Here is a 13,909-nt window from a genome sequence, read left to right on the forward strand (position 1 = left end):
AAACACAAAAAAAAACGACAAAACAATTGTAAAAAAAAAGCGGATGTAGTTTATTTTAAGCGGTTTATTCGGTGAATTATTCGGCAGGGGCTCGCGCTTGTTACCTTCAGTGTGGTACATCTTAGATGAAAGAGAGGGAGAGAAGAGAGAGAAAGAGAAAGATATACGCATTATTTTTGAGACAACTCATAGTCCGAGTCGTCATTCAAGTGAAATAGAGTTTAGCATTATTTCGTATTTTTCTTCCTGAAGCACGCTCAAGAGCGCCGCCCGTGAAAAACAGAGTTGCTGCGCGCTGCCCCTTCTATCAGCCTAATTTCCACGAAGTAGTAGTTCCTGAAGGATCCGGGAGCGCCAGTCTGTGGCGCTACGATCGCGATTCGCGCTGCGCGCGCTCGCTCTTCGCGTCGTCTGCTCACCCGGCGCGCGTCGTCTGCTCATTCCGCCACTCGAAGGCACCACGCCCTGGACAGTTTTTCCGCTACATGGATCATCCGACCGAACCGGCTCGCAAATGCTGACTCCGCGTGCACCCGTGGCTTACGCGGGCGTCGAAATAAGCGTCAGCCTGCTTGCGACCGCCGGAAATCTAGCCGTGCTCGTCTGCTTCACCCGGGAACGGCGTCTCCGACGTCGCCTCACCAACTACTACATCCTCAGCTTGGCCGTGGCAGACCTCCTCGTGGGACTATTGGCCATTCCGTCTGCGGTTCTGACCCGGGCCGGGCTGCCGCGGGATTCGCCCATACTATGTGTGGCGATGCTGTCGTTTCTCGTGGTTCTCTGTACTGTGTCCATCCTTCATCTGGTCGCCGTGTCGGTGGATCGGTACTGGGCCATCCTGTACCCTTTGGCGTACCAGAGGCTCGCTTCGGAGGGCGTAGTGTTCGGTGTCGTACTGGGATGTTGGGTGTGCGGGTTCGCGCTCGGCTTCCTGCCTCTGATGGGCTGGCACGACGCCGCGGCCGCATCCAGTGGGGCCTGCCTGTTCCTGCCCGTCATGAAGTACGGGTTCCTGGTGTTTCTCTACTTCGCCACCATTGTGTACCCGGCACTGCTCATCGCCTTCTTCTACGTGAGAATTTTCATCGTGGTGCGCAAGCAGGTACGTGAGCCTCCCTGCACGCTCGTTTTACGCCTTGTTGTATTCGTAAGAGCTAACTCCTCGGACGTACGACCCTGGAGCTTGGTTGGCTATAACCGAAAGCTTGTCCTGCCTGAAGCTTACTAATCCGATGCTTGTTTCATGAGTAACTAGAGTTTCTTGTTTAGAAATTTTTTTTTTCTTGGTGAAATTCAGAACGTCTTTTTCTGGGTTTATTTTGTACCTCACATTCCGCTTTTAACAATTTTTAATTACGGGTTACAATGAATTCGACAGTTGCTAGAGTTTAATCTTGTACTACTTCGAATTTTCTAGACATATAAATAAATAAAAAACAATCATGCATAAACGCATTAAAGGACACAAAATGCCATGAGTAATGTATACGAGAAATCTAAGGAAATGGCTGAACTTTGTTATAGGAAAATATTGCCTCCTTCTCCAAACAATATGTATATATATAGCGCAGCATAGACCCTGCAACGCAACGGTGGCTAGCCTAACCACATACTGAGATTAGATTCTACTGTGACCCAAATATACAGCAACGTTGACTTACTGTCGTGATAGGGCGTTGACAGTAGATAGCTCGCATTGACGCCTCTTCGGGTGCCATTATGGTGATCTGGCTGCTGACCGATTATCTTCCGCAGCGTACATTTCGCAGCACCGAATTATATTGTTTTCCTTTGCAAGATTAAAGAGAGCTTCGGGTGAATTTGGGACGGGGATAAATTGGGACTTTACTAATCGCACACCGTTTAGTGCTCAAAAAGAAAACTAGTACACAAGAGCAGAACGAAAAAAAAAATCTTGCTTTTTGGTACGAAACTGTGGAAATATAGAGGTTTATATTTTACCTCGTTTCCTTCGAAATTTTTCCGCCTTTTTGCTTTGATGCATCCGCGGTGCCGAAGCACGTCAGCCGAACCCAGCTCACGCATTGCACATGAGCACTGCGTCACTCGGAAGGCCTAAGCGCTCGTCAAGAATCAACTCGTCGACAAATATTTGGGTTTGCCGTCCGGGGCAAATAAATTTAACCACCCAAAAATGAAGTTTTTTTTTTTCCATCGCAAAAATAAACTACGCATCGCTGAACGCTCATACGCCTCCCAAATGTCGATTGATTGATTTTGGGTTTTAATGGCGCAGCGGCTGCTTCCAAATGTAGCGCGAGCGGTCCGAACAAAAAGTTTGAGATCTAACCGCTATCTTAGTCAAAGGTTATAAGTGATTTTTTTTTTGTTGTAAATTTTATTTTGAAAATGAGGTTCATTTTCGGTAACTGGCGTAATTGAGCCCCATGTGCTCGAGAGATCCGTCGGCTGCCATTTTTTCACTGAAGTTTTAAGGAAATACGTGACTTTTTGAATAATATAACGGTTTGTTCTGAAACTTTGGCATCTGGTTTGGACCACGGGCGCTTCATTTTGCTTTAAAAGGATCTTTCGGCGATGCGTAATTTCTTTTTGCAATAATAAAAAAAAAAAAAACAAAAAAAAAAAAACAACGACCCTGTAAAAAAAAATTGGAACACCCTGAAGAACGTTTGAGTTTTTCCAATGATCAAAACTTTCACCGCCAGGGGTTTTCCAGATTTTTTTCTGGTTTTATCTAGTAGCAAAACATGATTGCATAATTCTGGGTGGTTTGTTTGTCTGTTCTTTCGTTATTTGGGCACAAGCTCTCCGGAGAACAAGGCAGAAAAAAGCCCAGTCAAGTTCGCGGTTTCGTCAGCTAGCAGTGAAAAACAAAACTCAAGTGTTAAATATTGAAAAAACCAAAAAAAAAAAAACAAAAAAAAAACAGTGGCAGACACAACAACCTAATAATATATTATTATACTTTTCACGAAGAAAATAACTACGCTTAATATTTGTACTGTGGCTACAATTAAAAAAAACACTAAAATACATTGGCAATGATATGTTTAAATAAATTGGCGAATTATATTTATAATGTCGGACACGCCAGAAGATATCTCTTTACAAAATATTTTTCGCTATAATAAGAAGTACCATCTTGTATTCTTCCTAACATTTGTACGATTGATTCATAAATCAGTTAGTAAATATCCTAATTTCTGGTTTCCCCTAGGTTGTTCTTAAAGGCAGACGTACAACCTCGGCTTTCCGCGGGGAGAAAAAGTCCTCTTAGCGTTCCCCTCTCCTAAGCTGCGAGGGGAGCCAAGTTGGGACAAGGTAAAACGTGGAAAGGACATAGGAAAGGAGGAAGCGAGCAAAAGTGGAAAGCGCGAAGTGTACGCTGGGCATTTAACCGTGGTATTTTATAGAACTCGTGCCTCAAATTATATTCAATATTGCTCCGGCGGTATATCCCAAGAAAAATTGTTTGGTCTCTGAATACGTCATCTTGTATATAAATTGTAAGTATTGGAGAAAAAAAATGGTTTATGTCAAGTAAACTGGGCTTTAGAAAATACGAAGCGGCTCAACAGCGTGAAAGCTAACGTAGCTTCCGCATTGTTGCGACGCTGTCAGAGCTACTGGCGCAAGCGCGTAAATTCGTTCGGTGTTTTTTGTGTTGCTGCGTTTATGCGGAGCATTTTTTATACTTCGTTTCACCTTAAATGGATACTTCAACAAAATTTGAAATGTATCCGTCGTGTTCAAAAATAGGTTGAATATGATCCACAATATCCGTAAATGACAATCGGACGTTTGTATTTTGAGCCTGGTGGCTGTATTTTTTGTTTAAACGGCCCACTCTAGCAAGCGCTCGGAGAAGGCCCAGCTTAGAGCACGTGACATCCGACGCAAGCGTGACGTAGGTCGTCTCGGGACGAGCAAAGCTACGGCGAGGCTGACGTCGAGGGGATGGCCTAGTCGTTCCAGCCACTGAGGCGGTTGCTTTTGTACGAATTTTGAGTGATGGGTTAATCTTTTATAATCTTGTAGGGGGACAATAGCTACTTCTGGAACACACAAAAGGGATTTTCGGGAAGACTGGAGTTCCTCCTTTCCCTCTTCTCGCGCCGTGGCCGGAGGCAAGACACTCACCGTCACTAGCTGTCAAGGTTCCTAGACGGGCATTACAAACAAGGAGTGACATCCATCAGGTGCTCTTTGCTAATCGTTTAATTCGTTTTAAAATTCCTTTTTGTTTGACTTTTTTTAACAAGATATTGGTGTGTTCGATGTGATACTGCTCCTTTGAACACATATAGACCATAAGATAAGCTCCAACGCTAGGAGGTGATGTCACCGATCAGACGGCGTCAAAACGGAACCATCGTGGTGTTTGTCACGTTTATGTACGGGTTCTATTATCGCTGCACCAAGCATAAACGAAAAAAAAGGCCCAGTGACTTGCGCTTTTAACTCTGCTTCATAGCTCTCATTAGCTCGTAGCATCGGCTTCGTCTGGATTTAAGCTGAAACGAAAAACGAAACGCGACTCTCTGATGACGTAACGCCACTGCGGTAGTGCTGCTGTCGGCACCGCGCATGCGCAGATGCATCATCTCTCGCATATCTGGTTTCTGCGAAAGCGCAGTGCCCTAACTAGGTGTGGGCAAAGCCGGCTCGTCTGTAAACAGTGTGTTTTGGTCTATAGAATGATTAACGACTGCAAACATCCTCCTCTTCCCGCATGGTCATGGAGTCGGACAGTACCAACTCGGCAACAGACTCAAGCCCGATGCCCAGCGTCCTTCGACGCGTTGATTTGTCACGAGGCCCACAGCAGAACGCGGACGGAATACTCGTGTTCAATCTGTGTCTTTGCCAACGGTATTGGGTTTGCTCGCTTATGGAACTTGACGATCGACGCGCTGCTTGCACAAGCGGTACCTCGCCCCCTCTCTGACCCCACGGCTCACCTCCCGTCATTCGAAGCGCCGGACGGCTGCCATATGTATTCCATAGAATACGTACGGTTCGAAGCACGGCGTCTAGATGGCATCCCACCGTACTCTATATGGAACGCGCAGTTTCGAAACAAAAATGTTAGTTGCACTTCAAATGACGGGAGGCGGACTGAAGTGAGCGAGGGAGAGCGGGGGGGGGGGGGGGGGGTATAGGGACAGATTTATGGGTCAGGCCTGGGCTGGAGGAGGGGGGGGGGGGAGTCTGCTGAGATATGACGTTGCCCGGTTTCCTCTTCAAGAGGGAGTTCCACAACTGAGGTATTCCAGTGATATTGGTCTTCGATCGTGTTACCGTGATGACGTCAACAGGTGGTACTGACAAATGAAGAGCAAGGCGTGCTCTCGCAACAGTGAGTGACTGCTGCAGGCTGGGAATTACACTAGCCTCGAGCATGGGACCGGACATCTTATCGAACGCCGTTCCGTCGAACGCCGTTTCATCAAAGCCGTTTCATCGAATGCCGTTTCATCGAACGCCATTTCATCGAACACCGTTTCATCGAAGCCGCTTTATCGAACTCCGTTTTATCGAACGCCGTCTTATCGAACGCCAGGGCGGCATTCCCTTTTCCCTAAGCTGGTCGGAGGTGCCCATCCCGGTTCTGGAAATTTTTGACTTGCATCGCCACAGAACATCAACTGACGGAAGACAAGCTGGAGGCGATGCTGAGTTCCCAAAAGCCTCCTCGCCAGAAGATGGCCATATAGCGGAAAGGAATGTGAAGGTCCGCCTTTTTTATGAGAACCGACGGACCATGGCTGTGGGGGACGTTTTGAGAGCAATTCCTCATCATTTGAAACGGTGAATGGCTGTCGCACGAATACATGAAGCCCCGAAAGTTTTGAAATAAAATTTGAAGTGACGTACTTACTTTTGACTTTATTGAGTCTTAAAACTAAAAAAACAATGTTTCATTGTAGTTTCATAAACAGCACCTCAGCTTTAGCTACTGCAAGCTTCGGGCAGTAAAAAAGTATCGATAGAAAGACATGAGAGGCTAGGAGGATCACATGGCTAAAGTTGTTGCGCCTGCGCAAAACCTATGTCGCCTTCTGGCCTCCATGAGTTGGAGTGCGCTCTCACCGGGAGTGCGACTTTTTATTTATTTGTTACAATACCCTCAAGGCCAATTGGGTAATACAGAGGGGGTGAACAGATATGCACAATATGTGAAACAAACATAGAGATCGGGACAAATATCTTCATGGGTTACTTGCATCAAAATAAATTGTAACAGCTACAAGTTTGGACATTAAAAAACCAGACAATGAAATGGGTGAATGACACGAAAATGCACTCGATCCGTGCATAAAAGAACATCTTTCACACTTTTTATTTAAAAGACATTCGATGAAACGGCCGTCAGCGATTCGATGAAACGGCGTTCGATGAAACGGCGTTCGATGAAACGTCCATTTTTTCGATGAAACGGCGTTCGACGAAACGGCGTTCGATAGCATGTAGCATATCAGTGTCGATGTTGAGTATAATACGCGGAAGCTACTGTATGTTGGAGGCTCGAAGTGAACTTTGGCACTTTCTGCGACGTACTGATGTGTCCATCTGTTGCAGACATCTTCCGTTTGGAAGGTTTTGGTGCATCTCCGTCGACCTCGAATGCGCACCGAAGACGCAAACAGCGCGAGAACTTTGCTTGCGTACTATTCTAAGCGTCGCACCCTATTTACGACCCTCCGGTGATATATGTGCCCCATTCCCGGAACACGGCTTTGACGGACGAACTGGCTTCGACCATAGAGCCTCGACACCCTCGCCGGAGGGCTATACACGGTTGCACTGACGTCGCATCGGCGGCCTTGCCCCTGAGCGCGTACCTTCTGCGGCACACACTTGGCTCAACCGCGATTGTGTTTTTCTTGGCAGGTAAGAATGACCACCAGCAGGATGAGGTGGCATGTACAAAATACGCACAGAGTGTTTCATCAGCGACGCGTAATGGTTATTTAAAAAAAAAAAAAAAATGAAAGACGTTTCCAACTCCCTCTGATGCCAAATTAGAGTGCAGCTCCTGAGGAGCTGCACTCTACTTTGGCTAGGCTGAGCAAGTTTCTAATTGGAACATATGGTTCCAATTAGAAACTTGCTCAGCGTCATCGAAAACCACTAAATAAGTCATTGTCAGAAAGGGTTTGAGCGCGTGAGAAGCGTAGTAGTGCACTAAAGTTACGACTCGTGGAGCAGGTACAAGGCTGGGGCTAGATAAGAGACGGAAAAATCGCGCGGGGCGCCTTACCGCAACCGCCAGCTTTGTACCCGCTCCACGAGTGGTAACTTTAGTGCGCTACTGCGCTTCTCACGCGCTGAAAGTCCTTCTGAAAATTACTGAGTTAGTAGTTTTCAATGACGCTGAGCAAGTTTCTAATTGAAACCATATGTATATTTTCATTAATTAAAACGTTAATTAACAAATCTTAATTAATGAGCCGACTGATCGTTACGATTATCCCCCTATAATATGTCCCCCTGGCCGTATAACACGTAAATCTGTTAAGCTTATATATATATATATATACTATAACAGTAGAAAAAAAACCTTGGTGAAAACAGCAAAAACGAACGATTTATTCTTCGACGTTTCGGCCGAAGTCCGGCCTTCGTCAGGAAATACTTTTACAGATGAACCCGGGTGGTATTTATACAATGCTACGGTCGAGCTCAAGTTTCAAAAACGGCGGGATGACGGAGTTTCGAAAGAAGCGTGGGAAGAGTTCCAGATGGGCAAACGTTTATACAATGCTTGCTACGGTCGGGTCCAAATTTCGGCGGGGTAACGGTTGGAGCTTTCGTGAGAGGGAAGCGTAGGGCAGTTCGTATCCGGGTGAAGAAGGTTGACGGTCGGGGCCAAGTTTCAAGGACGGTGGGATGACGGTTGTAGGTTCTTGAGAGGGGACGCAGGGTGACTTTGTGACCGGGCGGACAGGGGTGACCTGGACGGTAGCGTACAATAGACAAAAGATACAGGCGCAATCTAAAATGCTGTCTCAAAATAAAAAAAAAAAAAATAAAAGAAAACAAAAAAACGCCACTGTCGTTTGTGTTGTTTTGTGGGGCATGCATGAGTTAGACCTGGAAGGGAACAATGTTAAACCTAGAAATAAAAAGAATGGAAATGAATGTCAAAACCTGGAAATAAAAGAGAAAAGTTGATGGTCCAGTTCCGGCCACAAACACAGTACCACTGCTAGCAATAAGGTCTGGGACCTGAAAAGATGTCCCCTGATCGCGGTTGCTATTCGTCTGTTAACATTTTAATCAATGCCAGAGTACCGGGGCTTTCATTTATTCCTTGTTTAATAGCGTTGAATCGGTAAATTAGGCAGGATTCACACTGTTCACGTTCGCGATTTGATTTAAATCCAGATTCTAGGAGCGTCACTGACAATTTACCAAACGAGTGTTCTGGGAGAGCGAGATGTTTGGATAGAGGCAGTGTCGGAAGATTTATGGCGTGAGATTTGTGATTTTTAAAGCGCAATCTAAATGACGTTCTAGTCTGCCCTATTTCTAGTCTGCCCTATGTATTGCATTTTGCATACCGTACACTCGAATAAGTACACGACATTCGACGAGGCACATGTTAAGTGCCCTTTAATTTTGATCGAGAACTGCGAGTGCGTGCTGCTGGCCGTGTTTGTGTGCTGCATCTGTTTACAGATCAGACATCCTGGTTGCATGCAAGGCCTACATTCGTTAGGTGGTGGCGATGAATTTATCCGAGAGTTTACTAGCGCGTCTTTGAGGTTACGCGATCGTCTGTGGACTAGGGACGGATGGAAACGCGCGTTTAAGGCGCTCGCTTTGTTCGAGAATGTTATAATGTCGTCTTAAGATATTATTTACATTAGGATGGTTCATTCTATAAGTTAGATATAGATTTGTGCGTTGTGTGTCGCTTTGCGTGGGGCGTGGGCTAATAAGGTCTGCTCGGTTCAGTTGCTTGCGCTTTTCTGATTGCATCGTCGATTATACGGGGTGGATACTTTTGTTTCTCTAGCACTGACTTTAAATTTTGGCTGCTCGCATCAAAATCTGTCTCTTTGGAACAAATTCGTTTGAAGCGATGAGCTTGGCTATAGGGAATGCTGTTCTTGCAATGGTGTGGGTGGTCGCTTTGATAATGCAGGTATTGCTGTCGATCTGTTGGCTTACGGTACAGGCTCGTGGCGAGTTTACCTTCGTCTATTTTAACTTTGACGTCTAAGAAGTTTACTTCGGTTTGAGAGTACGAATGTGTAAATCGGATGCTCGGATGAGCAGCGTTGTATCGACCTATGAAGTCCAGCAGCTCCTCCTCAGTGTGCGACCAGACAATAAACATATAATCTATATACCTTTTGTATATTAGCGGCTTTACGGGACATTCAGAAAGGAACTGAGATTCTAATTTCCCCATGAATACGTTGGCATAGTTCGGGTTCATTTTGGTGCCCATCGCGGTTCCGCTAACCTGCCCGAAGTATTTATTGTTAAATTCGAACGTGTTGAGTTCTAAGACAAGCCTCGCTAGAGTAACGACAAGGTGTTCATGTGGGGTATCCGGTTGTTTGTGGAGTTCGTACATGTCAATTAAAGAAATGATTCCATCATCGTGTGGGATATTCGAATACAGCGATGACACATCGAGTGTAACCAGATATGATTCTTTTGGTATGCATAAATGTGATATTTCCCTTAAAAAGCGAGTTGTACTTTAATGTACGAATCGGGTCTTGAAGGTATATGTTTAATTAAACTGTCTACATATCCTAATATGGGTTCGGTTACTGTACCTATTCCGGATATGATTGGGCGCCCTGGGTTACCAGGTTTGTGAATCTTAGGGAGCATGTAGAAGCGGCCGGGGGAAGGCTGTACCGGTTTCATTAATTTATGTTCGTTAGTGGTTATTCTGCCCTCGTCTAGGAGATCCTTAAGGACCAAGGCCACAATCTGAGTGGTGCATCCTAGGGTCATCTGCGAGAGGTTCATAAAACTTTGAGTCATTTAGTTGGTGGTTTCCTTCTCGGATGTATTCAGAAGCGCTAAGAATCACAATTGCTCCTCCTTTATCGGCTGGTTTTATTGTTATGTCTGTCCTATTGCTCAGGGTTTTTAAGCGCGTGCTCCACGTGCTCTGCGCGTGCTCCACGCAGAGCGCCACGCAGAGCACGTGCTCTGCGCGTGTGGAGCACGCGCAGAGCTCCAGTGAGGGTCCGCACGTGCAGAAAGACTAAAGCTCCCTCGATGCATTGCGACAGCGGTGGCGTAGTCAAACTGGCTGGTGTAGATCGGTCTATTCCAATACTTTCGGAACGCGTATTTCATAGCTCGTGAGCAGCAACATATATGGTTTCCAAAAGTGAATAAAGCTGGGGACGGTAGTGCCAGTAAATTACAGGCCAGACGGAAGTGCCAGTAAGCATTCACAATGTCGAAATAGCGAACACTGAATTTTTATTGCTGAAACCAAAAATCAGGCGAATATCAGAATGTGGAGAGAAATTGCAACGGCCAGGGTCCTATGTAGTTACAACAGCTACGGAGTTCCCTAAGCAGTGTGTAAGGTGTTAGCAGTGCCGGGCGCAACGTACTGTGCCTGTCGTCAGGCACCTTGATGTGTGTGTGTGTGTGTGTGTGTGTGTGTGTGTGTGAGAGAGAGAGAGACAGAGCGAGCGAGCGAGAGAGCTGGGCAGATCAGCCAGTCAAGCAGCACGCAAAGAGGCAGTGGAAGGGTACAGGGGCTAATCCAACTTTAACAACAGAAAGGTTCTAACCAAGCTGGTTTTCAGTAAAACCTCAGCATAATGCTGAGGCTTCACTCAAGCAGACGCTAAGGAAGGCCCGCCTAGAGAGGTCGCCCTTAATGACTGTCGCAAAAGGGTGCCACCTTAATACCCTCGAGCAGTAGGAGGTAGAATTTGGGACGCAGCCTTTTATCAGAATGAGATTCGCCATTTTTCATAGTCCCGGGTGTTGCTTGGGGTCCCGGAAAATGACAGCCCTAGCACCTTCGTTTGCGAGTCCGCCTAAAACGCGGCAAGAACGTGGTTAAAATAAAAACGAACTAATTGCCTAAGTGCGATCCACAGCTACCACGCCTAATACACAAAATAGCATAAAGAATGTAAGAACGCGTTCAGGTTTTCTGCCTTGTATGAGGAAGCGGTACACCCTTGTGGTGATAGCGGACAACTGGCGCTTAGACAGGCATTATCAGCCTACAGAAGGCTAAGGCTCAGCTGTATAGATCCTTTTCTTTGCAAACGCCACCATGCGGTGCTCTAGTCTTTGACGTTTAGGGAATTTCCGGTTCATAAAAATAACGAACAAAGGTCACCTTAAGACGGATGCTTGAAACGTCGATCAAACATTTAACCACCAACTGTCCAGGCGAACGCCAAAAGAACCCAAAAACGCGTGATCTGTTCACATTCTTCGAATATTCTTGACCAACTCGTCTTCTCCGACACGTTGAATTGCATTGCCGAAGGCCCTCGCTAAATCTTCAACTTTGTTGTCCGTGTAACATGCATGCTTACTAGCACTGGTGACATAAGAAAACACGGCAGGAGGCTTGCACAGACGGATTGATCGGAAGTTGCTTCGGACGCAAGCAGCGGTTTATGTTTGTAAATAGTAAAAGGGTTCACAAAGCATGCGCTCCCGTACCAAATTTGACTCCATAGCTGAAGAAAATGGCGAATTCCACTGGTCGTTTTGAAGCGCGCTTATTTCACAGGGCGATCGGGATCGAGACGAACGTGTTCCATTTTTGTTGTAGATCAGCTCCCACTCTCGACCTCGATCCGGATCCCAGAAAAGTCGCTCCGCCGATTTCAGCGGATTCGACCGGAAGCCAGCCTGGGCAGCCCTCGGCGGGAACACGCGACGTCCTTTATCGCCGGGCATCTCGGCTCGTAAAAATTCGTAATGGCCGCTCGCGAAGTGCCGCCCGCTTTACTGCTGCTGCTGCTTAGGAGGGGGGGGGGGGGGGAGAGAGGGAGGATGATTATGTACCTTTGCGTCCGGGGACCAGTGGTCAAAGGGGGAACCCGATGCCTGTCCCACCGCGCAACTGATGGCTATCACCGAGGGCGGTCACCGCGCCGGGTTCGTCAACGCCATGCCAACAACGATGATCCCGGTATCCAACAGCGTTTATTGAGAACCAGGGGTCCCCCACTAGACACTGAGGTCAAGCGAGCCTTGGGCACAGAGTGCCCGCAGCGCCCGCCGACCTGAGAGCCTAAGGGGTAATTGCGAGCGGAGTCATCGCCGGTGGACCGAGCTCACGCCGCTACACGTCGTCGCAGAAGTTCGGGCCAAGGCTTTTGGCAGATGGACGTCCACTAGGAGGAGGGGACGCCGACTGTCAGAGCCAGGGGAAACGCTATAGCGTTGAGTCATCGCCGGTCGGACGAGCTCACGCCGCGACTCGACCCGTCGCCCGGAGTCCAATCCAGGGCGCCTCGACCAGACCCTCCCGCGCGATCTCGCTGGCGAAGGTTCCATACTCTCCCTGACCCTTTTCAATCTCGCTATAAAGAACCTCCCTAGAAAACTGGTGGAAATCCCCTGTCTTCAGCATTCCATCTACGTGAATGACGTCACTCTCTGGTGCATGACCGGGAGCCCAGGAGAACAAGAGTCCGTTCTCCAGAGTGGCCTCGATGTAATCAACGCCTACGTGACAAGTATCCGACTCACCTGCTCTCCGGAAAAAACAGAGTTCACCGTCGTCGTCAACGACAACACCAAACGAGCCGGTGTGTACAGGAACCTCATCAAGCTCCGTCTAGGTCAGGACCCTGTACCTCGCCGTCCCCACATTAAGGTTCTCGACTTCATCCTCCAGCAGGACGGTCGCAGCACAGTATAAGTCTCTACCACCCTCAAACAAATTGAACAAGTTCACCACGTGATACGACGGATCACGAGACAACACAAGGGTCTAGAGAACATGAGCTTCGATAAGTAATCGAGGCCATGGTATACGTCTCATGTACGCATACCCCTACCAACGATTAATCGTTACCCAACGATGCAAGATAGAAGCAGCCCTACGCAAATGCACCCGCACGGCACTTGGAGTTCCCATTTAAGCGCCAAATTGCAAACTCGAGGACAACGCAGTCTTCAATACCCTCGAAGAGCGTACAAAAGTTCACCACAGAGACCAGGTTCACAGACTGACCACTTCGAAACAAGGAAAGGCTCTTCTCGAACTTTTTGGTCACCCAGCGGACCACCTATCCCAAATTCCTCAAGGACCCCCTCCATGGGACAGCATACCCCGAATCACTGTCCTCCCCATACCTAAACACATGAATCCCGAGGTGGACCAGCAATGCTGACAGGACAGGGCCACACATCTAGCAATACCCTCGCCTCGCACTGACACGTATCACACTGACGTAAAAGCGCAACGCCGCTGTACGTCGTCACGGCTGCTGTGGGCCCCCGCTCCATGTCGACGCGTCTCTACTGGGACGTCCTTTCACCAACTGCAGCGGAGGTTCAGGCCATCACAGAGGTCATCACTCCCCACAAGCACCAGCTCCACCCCTGTTACAACTGTGCGCACCGACAGTCAAGGACCCGTTCGGAAAATCGAGTCACAGAGGCTACCGGGCCATGTTCACACCATGCTCTACGAGTACGTAAGAACGCACCCTCATCTCACCGTCACACTGGAGTGGATCTCGGTTCACGAGGGAATAAAGGCGAACGAGCGTGACCACGCTCTGGCTCGTGATAGCGATCCCCCGGCCCTCCTACGCCCTGGCCTGGCATATATAACCCCTGAGAAGACCGCGCTGAACAACACTGAGAACGCAGGCGTCACCTATACAAACAACGATGACAACGGTGTATCCTGCCTTCTCCCTCCAGGCTCCTTCCCAGAGCAGAC

The 13,909-nt window shown here is 47.7% G+C and overlaps 1 protein-coding gene across 1 annotated transcript; it reads left to right on the forward strand.

The window, feature by feature from the left end:
- The first annotated feature begins 468 nt into the window (after positions 1–468).
- On the forward strand, positions 469–12,877 carry LOC121835845 (adenosine receptor A2a-like). Its single transcript, XM_042290363.1, has 2 exons — positions 469–1,105; positions 12,584–12,877. The coding sequence occupies exons 1-2, from the start codon at positions 515–517 to the stop codon at positions 12,875–12,877; spliced, it is 885 nt and encodes a 294-aa protein (XP_042146297.1). The 5' UTR covers positions 469–514.
- Positions 12,878–13,909: the final 1,032 nt, after the last annotated feature.

The sequence above is a fragment of the Ixodes scapularis genome, unplaced genomic scaffold (assembly GCF_016920785.2).
Source record: "Ixodes scapularis isolate PalLabHiFi unplaced genomic scaffold, ASM1692078v2 PGA_scaffold1__304_contigs__length_218370807, whole genome shotgun sequence".
Classification (NCBI taxonomy): domain Eukaryota; kingdom Metazoa; phylum Arthropoda; class Arachnida; order Ixodida; family Ixodidae; genus Ixodes; species Ixodes scapularis.